Below are 19,086 nucleotides of genomic sequence, written 5' to 3'. Positions count from 1 at the left end.
GGTCTTGAACTCCTGGCTCAAGTGATCCTCCCTTCTCAGCCTCCCAAAGTGCTAGGATTATAGGTGTGAGCCACCATGCCTGAGTCACATTTGCTTTTTTTTTTTTTTTTGAGACAGAGTCTCACTCTGTTGCCCAGGCTGGAGTGCAGTGGCATGATTTTGGCTCACTGCAAGCTCCGCCTCCCGGGTTCAGGCAATTCTCCTGCCTCAGCCCCCCGAATAGCTGAGATGACAGGCGCCTGCCACCACACCCGGCTAATTTTTTTTTTTTTTTTTTTGTATTTTAGTAGAGACGGGGTTTCACCGTGTTAGCCAGGATGGTCTTGATCTCCTGACCTTGTGATCCACCCGCCTCGGCCTCTCAAAGTGCTGGGATTACAGGCGTGAGCCACCGCGCCCGGTCCATATTTGCTTTTTAATTTGTTTATTATCTGTCTTTTCCTACTAGAATGCAGTCTTCATTAGGCAGAGACTAGATCTTCTTCCCTGCTAATCATGAGTGCCCAGCACATAGTAGACACTCAATGAACTATGTGTTGAATGAGTGGCTGCATGTAACAGAGCTATCATTTAGTGAGAGAATTACAAACATTCTTTCTAATAGAGGAGTGAACTACACCAGTGTAATTAGTGCACTCAGGGTCAAAGGCAGTGAAGGGCCCATATGACTGTAAGAGGAGCTGTCAGGATCAGAAGCCACTGGGTGAAGGGGAAAATGCACATTTAAGTCTTTAGTCTGGACCCCACCTCTGTGCCCGTTTCATATATCCAGTTTCCCTCCCAATGTCTCCTTTCAGATGTCTCTCAGACAGCTCACACTACGTGCAAAATGGAACTCTTGGTTCTGCCCCAAGGATAATTCTACTCCTCCCCCAGCTTCCCATTTTGGTTAAGGATCACCTTTCATCTCTCCTCAGGCCAAAAGCCAAGTTGTCATCCCGGGTGCCTCGCATTCCTCCCAGAAGGTTTGCTGACAGAGATGACCAGCTGGCCACCAAAGGCCCGTGTTCTCTTTCCACAGAGCCGGTGATGGGAAGTGGCTGCCCACCCAGGAACTACATTTCCTAGCCCGCCTTCATTCAGTGAGGCCATGTGACTGGTTCTCACCAATGGAATATAAAGTGTTGTGTGCTGGCCCACATAATGAGGAAGGACGTGTGCCTTCTCCATGCTCTTTCTCCATCTGCTTGCTGGCTAAAGAGGGTCATGCAATGAACTCTGGGGCCCCAGAGGCTGGCAGAGGCACAAGATAGAAGGATCTTGGGTCCCTGAGTCACTACTTGGAGGAGAGCCATTTGTTCTTCCAGAATACCTGTTTGGACTTGGAAACGAAAATTTAAAAATCTCAGGACCCCCCTGGCCGGGCGTGGTGGCTCACGCCTGTAATCCTAGCGCTTTAGGAGGCCGAGGCGGATGCATCACGAGGTCAGGAGATCGAGACCATCCTGGCTAACATGGTGAAACCCCGTCTCTACTAAAAATACGAAAAAAAATGAGCCTGGTGTGGTGGTGGGCACCTGTAGTCCCAGCTACTCAGGAGGCTGAGGCAGGAGAATGGCATGAACCCGGGAGGCAGAGTTTGCAGTGAGCCGAGATGGTGCCACTGCACTCCAGCCTGGGTGACAGAGCGAGACTCCGTCTCAAAAAAAAAAAAAAAAAAATCTCAGGACACCCCCAAACTCCTTATAAGGCCTGGATGCTGAGTCATGCAACACCCCCTTCCAGATGAATAGCTGTTACTAGCATTATGCCTCAGCCAGGTCCCTGCAGAAGGGTAAAAGGCCTCAGGCATCTATCTGTGCCCCACCGACAGTCTATTCTCCACACAGCCATCAGAGAGCTCTTTTAAGAACTCACACAGGCTTGGTGCGGTGGCTCATGGCTGTAATCCCAGCACTTTGGGAGGCCAAGGTGGGCAGATCATTTGAGGTCAGGAGTTCAAGACCAGCCTGGCCAATATGGTGAAACCCTGCCTATACCAAAAATACACAAATTAGCCGGGCATGGTGGCAGGCGCCTGTAGTCCCAGCTACTCCGGAGGCTGTGGCAGGAGAAATGCCTGAACCCAGGAGGTGGAGGTTGCAGTGAGCCAAGATCGTACCACTGCACTCCAGCCTAGATGACAGAGCAAGACTCCATCTCAAAAAAAAAAAAAAAAAACAACTCAAATCATGTTACCCTAATCCCTAAACTCCCTCAAGTGGCTTCCCTTGGCATGTAGAATAAAGTCAGAGCTCCTTACCACAGCCGGACCACTTCCCAGATTTTTCTTGAATTTGTCCCCCCAACCCCTATTTCCTATGGTCCAGCCACCCAGGCCTTCCTTCCATCCTTCCATCATGGTGACTGTGTTCCTGTCCCAGAGTCTTTGTGCTTGCTATTCTTTCTGCCTGGAAATCTTTTTCCCCTAGATTGTGGCACGGCTGTCTCCTTGTCATCATTCAGGCCTCAGCTCAAATGTCACCTCCTCAGAGAGGCCCTCCCTGATCACCCTACTGGAGTGATGCTATTCTGCTGTCACAACCCGTCACCCTGTATTTCATTGCTCTGTTTTATTTTCTTCATAGCACTTGTCATTATTTTAAACGGTCTTTTTTCACTATTTCGAATGATCTCTTTTATGTTAACTTACATGACTTAAATTATGTTTCCTGGCTAACGGTCTCTCTCCCCACCTCTTCCCCAACACCTCCCTGTTAGAGGAGAAGCTCCATGAGAGTGAAACCTTGCTTGTCTTACTGACAGTTGTAACATCAACATCTAGAATGTAAATGGCAAACAGATGGTGCTCTAGACAGAAGGAAGGAAGGCAGGGAGGGAGAGAGAGAGGGAAAAAGGGAGGGAGGAAAGAAAGAAGAAAGGGAGGAAGGCAGGGAGGGAGGGAGGAAGGAAGGAAAAAGGGAAAGAAGAGAACAAAAGGATGAACGAAGAAATAGAGGAAGGAAGAAAGGGAGACATGGAGGAAGGAAGAAGAATTGCCCTAATGGGCCAAGTGTGGTGGCTCACACCTGTAATCCCAGCACCTTGGGAGGCCAAGGCAGGAGGATCACCTGAGGTCAGGAGTTTGAGACCAGCCTGGGCAACATGGCGAAACCACGCCTCCACTAAAAATACAAAAATTAGCCCAGCATGGTGATGCATGCTTGTAATACCAGCTACTAGGGAGGCTGAGGCATGAGAATTGCTTGAACCCAGGAGGCAGGGGTTGCAGTGAGCCGAGATCGTGCTTCAGCCTGAGCAACAGAGTGAGACTCCATCTCAAAAAAAAAAAAAAAAAAAATGCCCTAATTAGATTGAGGCCCCTCACAGTGCAACCCCAGGATTCACATAAAGTCCCTGGGGAGAGGAGGGGCAGGCAGGGGAGACACGTGGAAGCTGGACTGGGCATCACTGTGGCTTTTGTAGCAGCCTCAAGGATCTAGAAATGACATTACCCACTGCCATGGGGCATCAGCTTGCTAGTCTTTGGAAAGCCTCTCTCCCACCCTGGAAATAAAAACAAACACATCCTTGCTCTCCTTTTCCCCCGTCTGTACTAAAATCTCATTTATCTGGGACCCAAACCCATTTCCCTTACTGCTTTAAGGAGGAGAGGGTTTCTTTTTGGTCTAAAGTAGCAGGCACTTAACTTTTTTGAGTCTTTTATTATTATTATTAATTTTTTTAGAGACAGGGTCTCCGTCACCCAGGCTGGAATGCAGGGGCACCATCATGGCTCACTGCAGCCTCAACCTCCTGGGCTCAAATGATCCTCCTGTCTCAGCCTCCCAAGTAGCTGGGACTACAGGGACATGCCACTGTGCCCTGCAGAATTCGAGTTTTTAATGCCTCTATGTCCTGGAAAGATGATGATGTCTCCTTATATATGTAATTTAGAAGGATATTAAACTATAAAATAGTCTAAACAAGATCTGATTTTACCCAAGATGACTAATCTGGTCATTTAGTTATATATATCAAATTATTTCAAAAATCATTTTGTACATTGCGGTGCCCTAAATACAGACATAGCCTGCTTGCTGGGTAATCCAGCAGCACTACATGCAGTAGGGGCTCACATGACTTTGACCTGGGACCCACTTTTACTGATTATGTGGCTGTTCTAATGCATACACACACTTTTCTAAGTAGGAGTCATCCCCATCATATAGGTGAGGAAACAGAGGCTTGAGCAGGTAGGACCCAGGTTTGAAATCAGGTCCGTCCAATACCAACGTATCAGCAACTTTCCTTTGCCAGGGGTTTCCCATCCTTTGGTAAACATGGTGCTGACATTCGAACCCCAGCAAATTCCAGCTCCATGTGGTGGTGCAGAGAAGATGGGAAACCAGGAGGAAACGTTTCCCTTCAGAATGGAAGCGGTTTTGTAAGAAGGTAGATACATTTTTTTTCTTTTTGTTTTTCATTTTTCTTTTTCTTTTTGAGATGTAGTCTCACACTGTCGCCCAGGCTGGAGTGCAATGGCGTGATCTCAGCTCACTGCAACCTCCGCCTCCCGGGTTCAAGTGATTCTCTTGCCTCAGCCTCCCAAGTAGCTGGGATTACAGGCGCCCACCGCCACGCCCGGCTAATTTTTTGTATTTTTAGTACAGATGGGGTTTCACTATGCTGGCCAGGCTGGTCTTGAACTCCTGACCTCGTGATCCACCTGCCTTGGCCTCCCAAAATGTTGGGATTACAGGCGTGAGCCACCGCGCCCAGCCAATTTCTTTTTTCTTTTTCTTTTTTGAGATGAAGTATTGCTCTGTCGCCCAGGCTGGAGTGCAGTGGTGTGATCTTGGCTCACTGCATCCTGCCTCCCAGGTTCAAGCTATTCTCTGCCTCAGCCTCCAGAGCAGCTGGGAATACAGGTGTGTGCCACCACACCTGGCTAATTTTTGTATTTTTAGTAGAGATGGGGTTTTGCCATGTTGGTCAGGCTGGTCTTGAACTCCTGATCTCAGATGATCCACCCACATCGGCATCTCAAAGTGCTGGGATTACAAACTTGAGCCATCGTGCCCCAAAGTGCTGGGATTATAGGCTTGAGCCACTGCGCCCTGCCAAATGCAATTATTTATTTAGAGATTCTCCAAAGGTCTTTTCTGGGTGAATTTAGTGGTATTATTGAAAGATTGTTCAATGAGAAGTAGGACCAGCTGGTTTGCATCCTAGTGTTGCACTGCCCGTGCAAATGTCCTACCCTCTCTGAGCCCCTGTTTTCTCATCTGCATAATGGGACAATCTTCTTCATAGGATCACACTGCATTAAATGAGAATGTTCAACACTGCACACACTTGGCACCCAATAACCTTGTCCTTCCTTCCTCCTTCCTTCCCTCCTTCCCTCCCTCCTTCCTTCCTTCCTTGCAGTCAGTAGTTCGAGACCAGTTTGGGCAACATGGTGAAACTCTGTCTCTACTAAAAATACAAAAATTAGCCGGGTGTGGTGGCATGCACCTGTAATCCCAGCTACTTTGGAGGCTGAGGCAGGAGAATCGCTTGAACCAGGAGGTGGAGGTTGCAGTGAGCCGAGATGGCACCACTGGACTCCAGCCTGGGCAACGGAGTGAGACTCTGTCTCATAAAAAAAAAAAAAAAAAAAAAGAAAGAAAGAAAAGAAAAAAAGGAAGAAAGAAAGAAAAAGACAGGGTAACAGGGCAATCCCAGTTGGAAGAATTTCACTCTGGGGTGTTGTTGTATTCCACCTACAGAAGAAAACACACATTCATTCTCGGTAAGCTTCCTCATTCAAACCACTCTCTGTCTGACAGCAGCGGCCAAATTCTGACTGGCCTTGAATCCAGCATCTGCAACAATTTTTCAGTGTGTTGAAAAAGGCTTTTATTTCCCGTCCCAGCCCAGTGAAATTTATTTATAGGAAAGACAGCAAGAATATATTGCATGTTGAATTGTTCTTATAGTATTTAAAGGAAAATTCCTTGCATGAGGACAAAGTCAATCTTTAGAATAGTGTTAGATGCCACTCAGATGTCCGGGTCTGAGCAATCTTTCTGGCCATAAATTTGGTCTTGCTTAAGGGCACTTTCTCAGAACCATGCTGTGAAAAGAACTGACATTCACAGGAACACACATCACCGACTCCCTGGCAAGTTTTTTTTTTTTTTTTTTTTTTTTTTTGAGACAGAGTCTTGCTCTTGTCTCCCAGGCTGGAGTGCAATGGCGCGATCTCGGCTCACTGCAACCTTCGCCTCCCAGGTTCAAGCGATTCTCCTGCCTCAGCCTCTCAAGTAGCTGGGATCACAGGCACCTGCCATCACACCTGGCTATTTTTGTATTTTTAGTGGCGACGGGGTTTCACTATGTTGGCCAGGCTGGTCTCGAACTCCTGACCTCAGGTGATCCGCCCGCCTTGGCCTCCCAAAGTGCTGGGATTTCAGGCGTGAGTTACCATGCCTGGCCTCCCTGTCAGGTTTAAAAGGGTCCATCTCCAGACCTTGGAACATCGCCCTCAATCACAGCTCTTCAACTAATCGCCAAAGGGGCATGAAGCTCAGGTCACAGCTACTCAAAATGGGCCCATCGTGGACCCCATCCAGTTGGGTCACAGTGGAGATGAGCTTCCTTCCAGGCTCTGAGGCAACTGCAAGAAAGAAAGGAAGAGGATTAATTTTAATTGAGTGCTTACTGTGTACCTAGCACTGTTAATGCTTTCATATATACTTGTATAGACATTTTGCAAATATTTGAACCTTGTGTAGCTTTATTATTTACTACTCTCTGAATCTGTGACCATATTTCTGAGCAGTAGAGGACTTGGCACCCAGATGTGGGTTTGAACTGAGTACCCACTAGAATGATAGCTCAACGAGGGCAAGATTTGTTCACTGCTGGAAATTCAGTGCTGAAAGCAGTGTCTTACACACAGCAGGTGGGGCCTCAATACATAGGTTGAATTACCAAGTGGGCTGCTTATTTAGCTTCTTCAAAGCTCTGTTTCCTCAACAACAAAAGCAGGAAAAATAAAACCTACATAATATTTCACTTTCTTTTTTTTTGAAATAGTTGCAGATTCACATGTGATTATAAGAAATAGGCCAGGGGCTGGGCACGGTGGCTCACGCCTGTAATCCCAGCGCTTTGGGAGGTCAAGGTGGGCGGATCACCAGAGGTTGGGAGTTTGAGACCAGCCTGACCAACATGGAGAAATCTTGTCTCTACTAAAAATAGAAAAATTAGCCGGGTGTGGAGGTGCGTGCCTGTAATCCCAGCTACTCAGGAGGCTGAGGCAGGAGAATCACTTGAACCCAGGAGGCGGAGGTTGCTGTGAGCCGAGATCGCGCCATTGCACTCCAGCCTGGGCAACAGAGCTAGACTCTGTCTCAAAAAAAAAAAAAAATTAAATTAAAAAAAAAAAAGAAATAGGCCAGGTACAGTGGCTTATGTCTGTAATCCAGCACTTTGGGAGGCCAAGGCGGGAGGATCACTTGAGTCCAGGAGTTTGAGACCAGCCTGGGCAACGTGGCAAAACTTTGTCTCTAGAAAAAAATACAAAAATTAGCCTCGTGTGGTGGCACATGCTTGTAGTCTCAGCTCCTCAGGAGGCTGAGGTGTGAGGATCACTGAAGCCCTGGCGGTGGAGGCTGCAGTGAGCAGAGATTGCACCACTACACCACAGTCTGGGCAACAGAGCAAGACCCTGTCTGAAATAATAATAATAATAGTAACATCTGTAAGCAAGCAGTTGCTTCTCAGTGCACTGTGAATATGAGTCACTTGGGAAGCTTGCTGAAATGCAGATCCAATTCAGCAGGTCTGGGTGGATCCTGCAAGCCTGCATTTCTAGCAGGCTCTCAGGGGATGCCGGATGCAATTAGTCTGCAGGCAATCCTGAGGAGTGAGGAGCATAAGCAGGTGGACTCCGGAATTGGACCACAGGGTTTAATTCTAGTTGCACTCTTACTGTCTTTAAGACCTTGGACAAGTAATTTAATGTCTGCATGTTTCAGTTTCTTTGTGTGCATAAGGAGGATGCCTACAGTTCCTACCTTACGATAGAATTGTTATGAGGCCAAAATTCGATACTTGTTGTAAAGCACTTAGAGTGGTGCCTGAAACATAGTGAGTGCTCCTCAAACATTAGTTATTATTATTATTTTAGATTATTTCTTATTCTTTCCTCTCTCCCTGAAATGAGATCATTTTGTTTTTCCACTGAGTTCTTTGGTTCCCAGAAAAGTAGAAACGCACCTGTTCTCACACTATGAGAAAAGAAAGAAGTTATTACTAGATGGGATTTTTAGCGCTCCTCCACCAAAAATGGCAAACATCTTGTTCACTCTTCACTCATTCTTTTCTTTTCTTTTTTCTTTTCTTTTCTTTTTTTTTGAGACAGAGTCGCCCAGGCTGCCAGGCTGGAGTGCAGCAGCACGATCTCAACTCACTGCAAACTCCACCTCCCAGGTTCAAGCAATTCTCCTGCCTCAACCTCCCAAGTAGCTGGGATTACAGGCACATTCCACAATACCTGGCTAATTTTTGTACTTTTAGTAGAGACGGGGTTTCACCATGTTGGCCCAGGCTGGTCTCAAACTCCTGACCTCAAGTGATCCGCCCACCTCAGCCTCCCAAAGTGCTGGGATTACAGGCATGAGCCACTGCACCCGGCCAGGTTCACTCATTTTTATTCCCTGCCCATAGCATACATTAATAATCAATCTTGACACTTTGTCACTAAGCCTCAACTGTGCTGCCAGAGCCCTTCTCAAGAGAGGGCTCCAGGCAGAGCAGGTGCTCAAAAGGAAACCTGTTTGCCAAACCTGATCTGGTCTCAGCTCCCCACAGAGGGGAAGACTTGGGATATGCAGAGGTATAGAATGACTCACTTTGTCACCTAGAGAGGAGTCTGAACTAGAACCCACATCTTCTGATTCCTCAGTGCTTTTTGTGGAATAAGTCAGACTGAAGAGAAGAAAACAGGAGAGATTCATGAAAGTACATCATAAGCAAAGGGATATGGACTAGAAAAACACATTTTCCACAGCCAGGTTAGTGCAATGAGGGGAACAGTAGAAGTCTATATGTACTACGAGCAATTCAGATTGGCAGCTGTTGATATTCCTCTTATTTGCCCCTTAGAAGTATGACATGGGAGGACAAACTGGAATATAAACTACTTATTGGCAATTGGCGTGGAAGGGAAAACTTTTTTTATAACACTCACCCATTGAACAGCCTTAAGAAATTGTTAACTGATGAACTGAACTCCTTAGCCCCTTCCACACGTGTCATTGGTTGTGGCCATCTTAGAGCCATTCCACCCCACGCCCACATGGACCATGTTTCTCATCACTGGACTGTGCTTGACTTCACTGACCCTCATGGCTGTGTGGCTTCCAGGGAGATCAGCTGGCAATCATTTCTATGGATTAGTGGAAAGGGAAGAGTCAGGCTGGGCATGGTGGCTTACGCCTGTAGTCCCAGCACTTTAAGAAGCTGAGGTGGGATGATCGCTTGAGCCCAGGAGTTCAAGACCAGCCTGCGCAACTCACTGAAACCCCATCGCTACTAAAAATACAAAAAGTTAGCCGGGCATGGTGGTATATGCCTGTAGTCCCAGCTACTCAGGAGGCTGAGGTGGGAGAATCACCTGAGCCTAGGAGGTTAAGGCTGCAGTGAGCTGAGATTGTACCACTTCACTCCAGCCTGGGTGACAGAATGAGAAGAAGAAGAAGGAGGAGGAGGAGGAGGAGGAAAGAAGAAGAAGAAGAAGAAGAAGAAGAAGAAGAAGAAGAAGAAGAAGAAGAAGAAGAAGAACAAGAACAAGAAGAAGAAGGAGGAAGAGGAGGAGGAGAAGAAAAAAGGAGGAGGAGAAGAAGGAGAAGGAGGAGAAGAGGGAGGAAGAAAAGGAGAAGGAGGAGGGGGAGGAGAAGGAGAAGGAGGAGGAGAAGGAGGAGGGAGAAAAAGAGGAGGGAAGAGAAGAAGGAGGGAGGAGAAGAGGAAGGAGAAGAGGAGAGAGGAGAAGAGGAGGGGGAGGAGGGGCAGGAGGAGGAAGTGTAAGAGGAAGAGGAAGAAGAGGAAGAAGAGGAGGAAGAGGAAGAAGAACAGGAAGAAGAAAGAGAAGAATCAGATTCTCTGAGCAATTTGAACTATGAAGATACGGAAGGAGTCAGTTACCTATGGGGGCAAAAGCTAAAAGGGGTAATAGAGATAGCAATAAGGGAGCCAAAGCTGTGAGGAAAGTCCTTGGCAGAGAGATGAGAAAGAACTAGATTGGGGAGGACGCACAAAGAAACAGAGCGAAAGGGAAACTGAGAAGCTGTGCAGTCAACGGGTGAGAGCACAACACAGCCACAACGCGTCCTTCCTACTCTGCACTTTTTTTTCATTTTCCTTTTTACAATGTTTTACTATGAAACAGGGCCGGGTGCGGTGGCTCATGCCTGTAATCCCAGCACATTGGGAGGCAGAAGTGGAGAATCACCCAGAGGTGACTGAGGATCACTTGAGGTCAGGAGTTCGAGAACAACTTGGTCAACATGGCGAAACCCCGTCTCTACTAAAAATACAAAACTTAGCTGGGCGTGGTGGCAGGCGCCTGCTACCTTAGCTACTCAGGAGGCTGAGGCAGGTGAATTGCTTGAACCCAGGAGGTGGAGGTTGCAGTGAGCTGAGATTATGCCACTGCACTCCAGCCTGGGTGAGAGAGCGAGACTCCGTCTCAAAATAAAAATAAAAATAAAAATAAAAAATAGGCCAGGTGCAGTGGCTCATGCCTGTAATCCCAGCACTTTGGGAGCCCGAGGCAGGTTGATCACCTGAGGTCAGGAGTTTGAGGCTAGCCTGGGTAACATGGTAAAACCCCATCTCTACTAAAAATACAAAATTAGCCAGGCATGGTGGCGCATGCCTGTGATCCCAGCTACTCAGGAGGCTGAGGCAGGAGAATCGCTTGAACCTGGTAGGTGGAGGTTGCAGTGAGCCGAGATCGTGCCACTGCACTCCAGCCTGGGCAAGAGTGAGACTCCATCTCAAAAATAAAAATAAATAAATAAATAAAAATATAAAAATAAAATAAAATAAAATAAAATGTTTTGCTATGAAACAATCCAAACATGTAAGAGCAGATAGAGTAGTGTGACCCCCCCATCCCCCACTGAGGGGCTACCTCAACACCCTCCTCTGCACCCATCCTCAGCTTCAACAACGATCAACTCTGGGCCAATCTTGTGTCTTTGCTACCTCCACTCAGTCACCCCCTTGATTATTTTGTTTTTAAAATACACTTCTGGCGCATTTATAAAATCCTTGGGTTGAAATATATTCTCATCAGTGGTCTATGTACAGCCTACCTTTATTTATTAGCTACTTAAGCAGTATTGTTTTCTTTTTGATTTGCCCAGTTATGTTCCTTATACATTTTTTAAACTTTTGGTAAAATATACATAATATAAAATGTACCACTTTAACCATTTTGAAGTGTTTAGTTCAGTATGGCATTAAGTACATTCACACTACTGTAAAACCATCACTTAAGTTTTTTTTTTTTTTTTTTTTTGAGACAGGGTCTCACTCTGTCACCCAGGCTGGAATGTAGTGGTATCAACACAGATCACTGTAGCCTCAACTTCCTGGACTCAGGTGATCCTACCATGTCAGCCTCCCAAGTAGCTGGGACTTACAGGCATGTGCCACCACGCCCAGCTAATTTTTGGATTTTTTTGTAGAGATGGGGTTTCGCGGTGTTGCCCAGGCTGGTCTCAAACTCCTGAGCTAAAGCAATGCACCCGCCTTGGCCTCCCAAAGTGCTGGGAATACAGGCATAAGCCACTGCGCCTGGCCTAGGTAGTTATCTTTAATAGAGAACCTGTGAACCTACCAAGCTAGGACCTAGACAACAATGTTTAACCAAATGGTTTTCTCCCATCCAATCCCATGCCTGCCCCCACCCCCACCCAGGTAATCCTGGCATCATCATCCCCTCAATTTTTATTTTATTTTGTTTTTATTTTATTTTATTTTTGAGACTCAGCTCTGTCGCCTAGGCTGGAGTACAGTGGTGTCATCTCAACTCACTGCAACCTCTGCCTCCCGGGTTCAAGTGATTCTCCTGCTTCAGCCTCCTGAGTAGCTGGGACTACAGGTGTGAGCCACCATCCCCAGCTAATTTTTTGTTTTGAGACGGAGTCTCACTCTGTCACCCAGGCTGGACTGCAATGGCCTGATCTCGGCTCACTGCAGCCTCCCGGGTTCAAACAATTCTCCTGACTCAGCCTGCTGAGTAGCTGGGATTATAGCAGCGTGCCACCACATCTGGCTAATTTTTGTATTTTTAGTAGAGACGGGGTTTCACCATGTTGGCCAGCCTGGACTTGAACTCCTGACCTCGTGATTCGCCCACCTTGGCCTCCCAAAGTGCTGGGATTACAGGTGTGAGCTACCACGCCTGACCATTTTTTTTTTTGTATTTTTACTAGAGATGGGCTTTGCCATGTTGGCCAGGCTGGCCATGACTTATTTTTTATATCATTTTATTGCAGATATATGTACCACTAAAATTATTTTAAATTTTATTTTTAACATTACAAATAGAATATTATGCTGTATGTAATCTTTTGGGACTTAATTTTTTCAGTTAACATTGTCAAGATGCATCTGTATTGTTGAGGTCACTGTAAGTCATTTTAATTTAGGTTACTGTATAATATTCTATGTGTCTGCCATGTTCCACTTCCAGTCCCCCTAGACCTTTACAACAACCCCCCTTTTCCTTACAGTGGTAACTTGAGTGTGTCTCTCCTTTGCACAACTAAAAGAGCCAGACTAAAACGACCAGGCTTAGATGTTGCCAGAGCTAAGTCACGCTAATGCTGATGTAAGGCAAAGAGTGAGATCAATCCTTGCAAAGGTCGAAGACTGGTCACATCCATGAGAAAAGGTCTTCTGTCCCCATGATTTATTTGCAGAGTAAGGTTCGCTCCAAGCAGTGCAGTGATGGAAATTAAAGAGGCAGCTTTAGGACCTCCGCACTGACCCAAAATGGAAATCATTTAGCAGCAAACAAATGGCAATGTTGTCATAAAGATCAAATGAGATAATAATACGTGGGAACACTTTGTAAACCTTGGGCCATTTTTATAAATATGCAGTTGCACTATTATTGTTATCATTATTCATTTGCGTTGTCTGGGCATTTCATTTTCCTCTGTTCATAAGGTGCCCACCTGGACTGGATTTAAGTCAGAAGAGAAGGAAGATGTGAGTATTCATCAAACGTCTCTGCGAAGCCTGTAACCCCACACCGGCTCTTCGAAGAAGCATTATCTCTGTTTTACGGATGAGAAAACCGAGGTTTGATAACTTGCCCCAAATCCTATAACAAATAGAGGCGGAGTTTGGATTCAAATTCTGTCTGAATCTAAAACCCTTTTTCTGTCTTACCATATTTCCTGGAATCTGCCCAGGCAGTCCTCATTCCTTCCTCATTCCCTGTCTGAGTTTGGCAGGATGAATCTCCTATTTACAGTCTTTCTCAGGATTTCTCTTTTCCTAGTCCGAGACTACTGATGCACTAAAACGGAGTCTATGTAAGAGTACCTTTGGGAAGACTGGGAACCTTCCGAGCTTTAATCTGTGAATATTTATCCAGGAATCAGGAAAGCCAGGGGACCTATGCCTAGGTTGACTTGTAAGTTGGGTTGTCCCATCTCCAGAGGCCCTGTATGGACTGGAGGAGAGTACATTTCACAAGGGGCCCCAAGTTTCGGGCAACACCTCCACCTGCTTTAGGTAAACCATTTAATCTCACTGAAACATGAAACTACGCATACCTGTCTTTGCATATCCAACAGGGGCTAAGATCCAGTGAGACACCGTGCTGTTCCTTGATATGATCAGATGAGGCAACAGATGGGAAAACAGTTTGAAAACTGCAAAGCATTTTTTTTTTTTCCAGCACGAATGTAAGCTGGTATTTGTTTTCATTGTTATCATTCCCTTTCAGCAGAGCCCTCTCCCAGGGAAAGCCCTTACAGTAGGGGCTCCTAATAATGACTGAGGTTTGAGAACAGCCAGAAGGCAAGCAACATGAAGCCTTTTAAAGCAAACCAGAGGAAGTCCAGTCTCTATTTATTTTATGAAGTTAGCGGCTGGATATGTTAAGCAAATGTTTTCTTAATTGTGGCAGTACAAGAAAACAATAGGGCAAGGGTTGCTGGGGATGGCGGGGGGCGGGTATCAGGCCTCTATCCCCCGGCCCCCCACCACCAAATCCCCAGAGAAAGACAGGAAAAAATTAAAGACAGGCCTTTTCTTTTCGTGGTCACATGTCTGCCCTGCTGCTGTAATATAAGAACCTGCGCCAATTAGAAACGTTTTACCTCCTCCTCCCTGCCCCTCCCCGGGCACATTTCAGAGCAGTCCGGGTTGTGGACGCCAGGAGTTTGCCAAACACAGCAAACACTGGTGTGTGAGCGGCTGAAGGGGACTCTTTCCACTCCGATCTCCCTCCCTCCCAGGCTGTTTTGATTTACTAGGACTTCCTCCTCCGGGCGAGGCGGGGGAAGGACGCCGCCGAGCGCCTGGAGTTGTGCGCGTGTGCGTGTGCGAGTGTGAAGTGCAGCGCTGGAGTGCAACATGCTGTAATGGGAGGAAACCCAGCGGCGTCGGAGCGCCCTGGACCGCCGCGGCCGTTCTGAGCGCAGTGGCGCCGAGCAGCCCCTCTCGCAGCCGGTGTGACCTGTCCCTTCAGGTGCGTGGCCGTCGGCCCGTCGGGGAGCGCGGCTCGGGCATGCGGGTGCCGAGAGGGGGCGACGGGGCCCGGGAGGCGGGGGACGGAAGGTGCGCCGCGTTCCGGGGGTGAGCGGGTGTGGACGGCGAACCGGCGCGGGCGGGTGGTGCGCCCTTCCCCGGCTGCTCGGCGAGCCGGGGGAAGCGGAGGGCGGCGTGGGTGCCGCAGGTTCGGCTGAACTCCGGGCACTTGGCGGGGTGTGTGTGGCGGGAAGGGCAGCAGGTCCGCGGGACGGGTCTGGTTGGACTGTGAACGTCGGCGTCCCGTGCGCTGTCCCCCGGGAGCAGGGACCTACTGTGCGCGCGTGGGGAGCGCGGCGGGCACCTGGGCGCGCACGAAATGTGGGTTTGTGTTTGTACATTTGCACGGCGCTGTGTCCCCTGGCGGGGCCTCGGGGGCCGGGGGCGTGCGAGATGCCGTGTCCACAGCAGCGTGCGCCATGTCCACTCGCCCTGCCCGCTGGCGCCTCTCGGGAGCGCCCGCCCCGACAAACCTCACTGCCCCAGCGCGCCGGCATCGGCCCGGGAGGTGCGAGCTGGCACCGGGCGCGCAGCTGGCGGGGGAGGGAAAGCGGCCGCTCCCTGCCGCGGGAGGCCTCGCCCCTATCTCCCTACCGGCTCACCTGGGCTCAGCCCCCACCTGCTCCGTGAGGGGCGTGACCGAGGGCGTGGCCTGGCTGGCCTGGCGGAGCCCGGCTCAGGGTGGGCGGTGCCTCATTCCAGGGATTCCTCGCGCTCCCGCGCTCGCGTCCGCCGGCCCGGTCCGCGCGTGCGTGTGCGTGTGCGTGTTTGGCGGGGGCCCGTGCGGGGGCTCGGGCGCGAGCGCGCCTGTGCGTCTGCGCGCCCTCGGGGTGCGCCCCGCGTGCCCAGGTCCCGTCCCCGCCCCTGGGTCCCCCGCAGGGCCAGGCCGGCCCCAGGCGGGCGCGCCCAGAGCCGCCGGGCGGTGAGTGCGGTTGACCCGGGCTGGGCGAGGGCTGGCCTGAGAGGGGCCTTGGGGTGGGCTGTCGGAGCAGAACCGGGATGCCCTGCGGGAGGGAGGAGGTGGCGGGTCCTTGCCGGGCCGCTCGGGAGGCGCCGGTGGGAGCGGAAGCGCCTAGGCTCCCGGAGGACGTCCTGGGAGTCGGAGGCGCGGGGCGGGCGAGGAGGCCCGCGCCTGGCACCCCGCGGTCCCCGCCGGCCTCAGGGAGGGCTGCGATGTGGACTGCGGGAAGGGGCACCGTACTCTTCCTGTGCTTCCTGCCCGGTCCCCAAAACAGGACTGCACACTCTCCCTGCACCCAGTGCAGGCCTCGCCGAAGAGCACAGGGCTGTTCGCTTTTTGTTTTGCTTGAAGTCTCCTTTGATTCATCACCCTGAGACATTTAACTGTCTTAGGTTATGAAGACAGTGCTTGCTGGGGCTATTAGTATTTATGTACGTTGCTGGCATGTGTTCGTCTGTTTAAGTTAGATGATTAAAAAATCGGTTTCACTTTGATCGTCGGTGCTGTATGTTTGCTAGTTGTAGTCCCTTCTCTGTGATTAATAAGAACCAGCAGCCTGGCGCGGGAGGGTAGGGGTGTGGGGAAGTGGAGGCGGTTCTGCTGGGTTTTATCAACAGCTGGTTGCCCTCTCTTTGAAAGGCACTGTCTCCCAGTTTGTGGAGTTTTAATATCTTGTTCTATACCCAAGCCTACCTCTACTCAGAAGGAGTCTGGCAGTTGTTTCCTCTAAATAGTCAAAGACAAAAAAAAAATTAATTTGCCTATTAGGATTTGAAGGTCAGTTTTGCATACCATGTTAGCATACCAAACTTTAACTCTTTCTCTACTCGCTGAGTCCACGGACTTGTACTGTTCATTGTTTCCTGCTTGCATCTAATGAAGAGTCTGCGCATGACTGGGAGGGAGTAGAGTGGGCAGTTTAAGGAGACCTTTGGGGTCGGAGCAGTAAAGCTGTCCCTGTGGTGTGATCTTGGGACAAGTTATTTATTATCTCTAAGTCCCAATGCTCTCAATTTAAATAAAGGGTTTAGAAATACTTGATTCAGAAGTTTCTTGTCTTACACTCAAGACAGTTTTGAATTTTTTCTTGTATTTCCTGTTACATCTGGCCTGAAAAGTCATCTCCCCCACGGTGGAAATGATGTAAACCCTTCAATTCGTTGTTTAACTTTGGCAAAATTTTAATCCCAGGCTAATTTCCCCGGCCACCGTTTTTTCACACTTCTGGGCAGCCTGCCTTTGCTTTCCATTTGGAAGTGAATGCAAACTAATTTTTATGTTGACCAAAACACAATACAATTAAGAAGATAATTCTGCTATAAATAACTATGGACTACATTCCAAAACTGTGAATGTTGTAGTAAAAACAGCTCTGGGTTATTATTTCTGGAGACTTGAGTTCTAGTCCTATCAGTGTCACTGACTAGATTTATGACCAGAAATGTTACTCGTACTCAAACTTTGTATCTTATTTTCCTTTGTAAAAGGGTGGTAATATCAGTTCCAATACATCACAGAGTTTCAGGAATTAACAGAGAATAATGTGCTTTGAAAGTATTTTGTGTTATTTATAAATTCTTTGAAGCTTTGAAAGAGCTACATAAACACAGTTGTTACTGCTATCCCCCAACTGATTTAAAATTATGACTTTATCTGAAGATTTTAACACTTCTTACAGACATGATAATTATGTAAAAACTTTCACTTTTAAATGTTCTGGGCCGGGCGCGGTGTCTCACCTATGTAATCCCAGAACTTTGGGAGGCTGAGATAAGAGGATCGCTTGAGGCCAGGAGTTCCAGACCAGCCTGGACAACAGAGAGACTCCCGGCTCCCAAATGTACCAAAAAAAAAAAAAAAAAAAAAAAAAAATCTGTAGTGGGAAATTCCTCTTAACTCCTTATGGAGGCAGCCCTGTTACCAGTCTCTGGTGGTTGCCAAAACAAATCCAAAGGGAGAGTTTATTTCGTGTCTCTTCTAGGTATCTCTCTTGGAGAGTTTTGCTGTGCAGCTTTTAATTTGCCTTAGTAAAATAATGAGTAGGTTAACAATAAAAGTTGTTTTGTAACTTTGAACATGACCTAACAAAAGTACTAAAAGTTGTAAGCTCAGGAGGGAAAAATAAAATACACGGGAAAATTTTAACGTCACTGAAATTGTGAAACTCCGTCTCAAAAAAAAAAAGCACAAAAATATATAAAAACATGTTACTAAATAGACTGCAAAAAGCACACTTGTTTACAGCATGAGAGCTCAAACAAGAAGGCAGGGTATTGCCTTCTTGTTTTGGTGTGGTGATTTTAACATACCAATGTGTCTGCTTATTGCTTGTGTGAGATGAACTGTTGCAGCTATGAGAACCTGGTGAAAGAGAAAGTTTTTTGTGTGTGTGAGTTAAGAAATTTCTTCGAGGTATGTTAACTGAGGCTCATTTGTGCTTCTTTCAGGGAGCTCACCTAAAGTTAATGAAGCTATGGGTGGGTGTTTAATAAAAGAGCAAAGTGAATGCTGCTAATCTGTAGCATTTAGGATCTGTCCACATTAACCACCCCCCCCCCCCAAAAAAAACCCAGTATCATAAGAACTAGATTGCAAAATCTTGATGCAAGATTTGGCAGATACAAACTGCCAAGGTAGGAAAAGGAATGTAGGAGGTGCTAAAACCAGAACAATTATACCTTCTTGAAATACAGAATAATAGCACTTTTGCAAAGAGAGAAAACTTTGTAGAATGTACTTTCTGTGTCTCATGCCTCAGGTCTGATAACCAGATACAGTCGATCCTCATTTTTCGTGGGTTCCATGTTTATAAATTTGTTTACTCACTAAAATTTATTTGTAAGCCCCAAATCAATGCCTCTGACACTTTCTTCGACATTTGTGGACATGTGCAGTGTGGGGAAAAATTTGAGCCTCCCAGTGCATATGTTCCCAGTAGAGCTCAGACAAGGCACTACCCTGCCTTCTTGTTTGAGCTCTCATGCTGTAAACAAGTGTGCTTTTTGCAGTCTATTTAGTAACATGTTTTTATATATTTTTGTGCTTTTTTTTTTTTTTTTTTTGAGACAGAGTTTCACTCTTGTTGCCCAGGCTGGAGTGCAGTGGCGCGATCTCGGCTCACTGCAACTTCCACCTTCCGGTTTCAAGTGATTCTCCTGCCTCAGCCTCCCGAGTAGCTGGGATTACAGGCACCCGCCACCACACCTGGCTAATTTTTGTATTTTTAGTAGATATGGGGCTTCACCATGTTGGCCAAGCTGGTCTTGAACTTCTGACCTCGTGATCTGCCTGCCTCGGCCTCCCAAAGTGCTGGGATTACAGGTGTGAGCCACTGCACCCTGCCCATTTTTGTGCTTTTTATTGGGGATTTTGCTATT

At 47.7% G+C, this 19,086-nt stretch overlaps 2 protein-coding genes across 3 annotated transcripts in view; both read left to right on the top strand.

The window, feature by feature from the left end:
- Positions 1 to 13,301, top strand: part of TAMM41 (TAM41 mitochondrial translocator assembly and maintenance homolog) — a 124,780-nt gene extending 111,479 nt beyond the window's left edge. The window contains exon 8 of the mRNA XM_034955801.3: positions 13,156 to 13,301. Within this exon, the coding sequence (XP_034811692.1) occupies positions 13,156 to 13,178 (23 nt within the window). The 3' untranslated portion in view covers positions 13,179 to 13,301. The remainder of the gene's footprint in view (positions 1 to 13,155) is intronic.
- A 98-nt stretch (positions 13,302 to 13,399) lies between these two features.
- VGLL4 (vestigial like family member 4) overlaps positions 13,400 to 19,086 on the top strand; it is a 165,983-nt gene continuing 160,296 nt past the window's right edge. The window contains exon 1 of one of the 2 annotated variants that reach the window (XM_003826267.5): positions 13,400 to 14,689. The gene's annotated coding sequence lies outside the window, so the exon portion shown is untranslated. Of the gene's footprint in view, positions 14,690 to 15,539; positions 15,671 to 19,086 lie in introns of those variants that run through there. The other variant, XM_055109498.1, reaches the window with a different exon arrangement.

This window comes from Pan paniscus, chromosome 2, assembly GCF_029289425.2.
Source record: "Pan paniscus chromosome 2, NHGRI_mPanPan1-v2.0_pri, whole genome shotgun sequence".
Taxonomy (NCBI): domain Eukaryota; kingdom Metazoa; phylum Chordata; class Mammalia; order Primates; family Hominidae; genus Pan; species Pan paniscus.
Note: the sequence above shows the minus strand (reverse complement) of the source record. Positions and strands in the feature narration are given on the sequence as shown.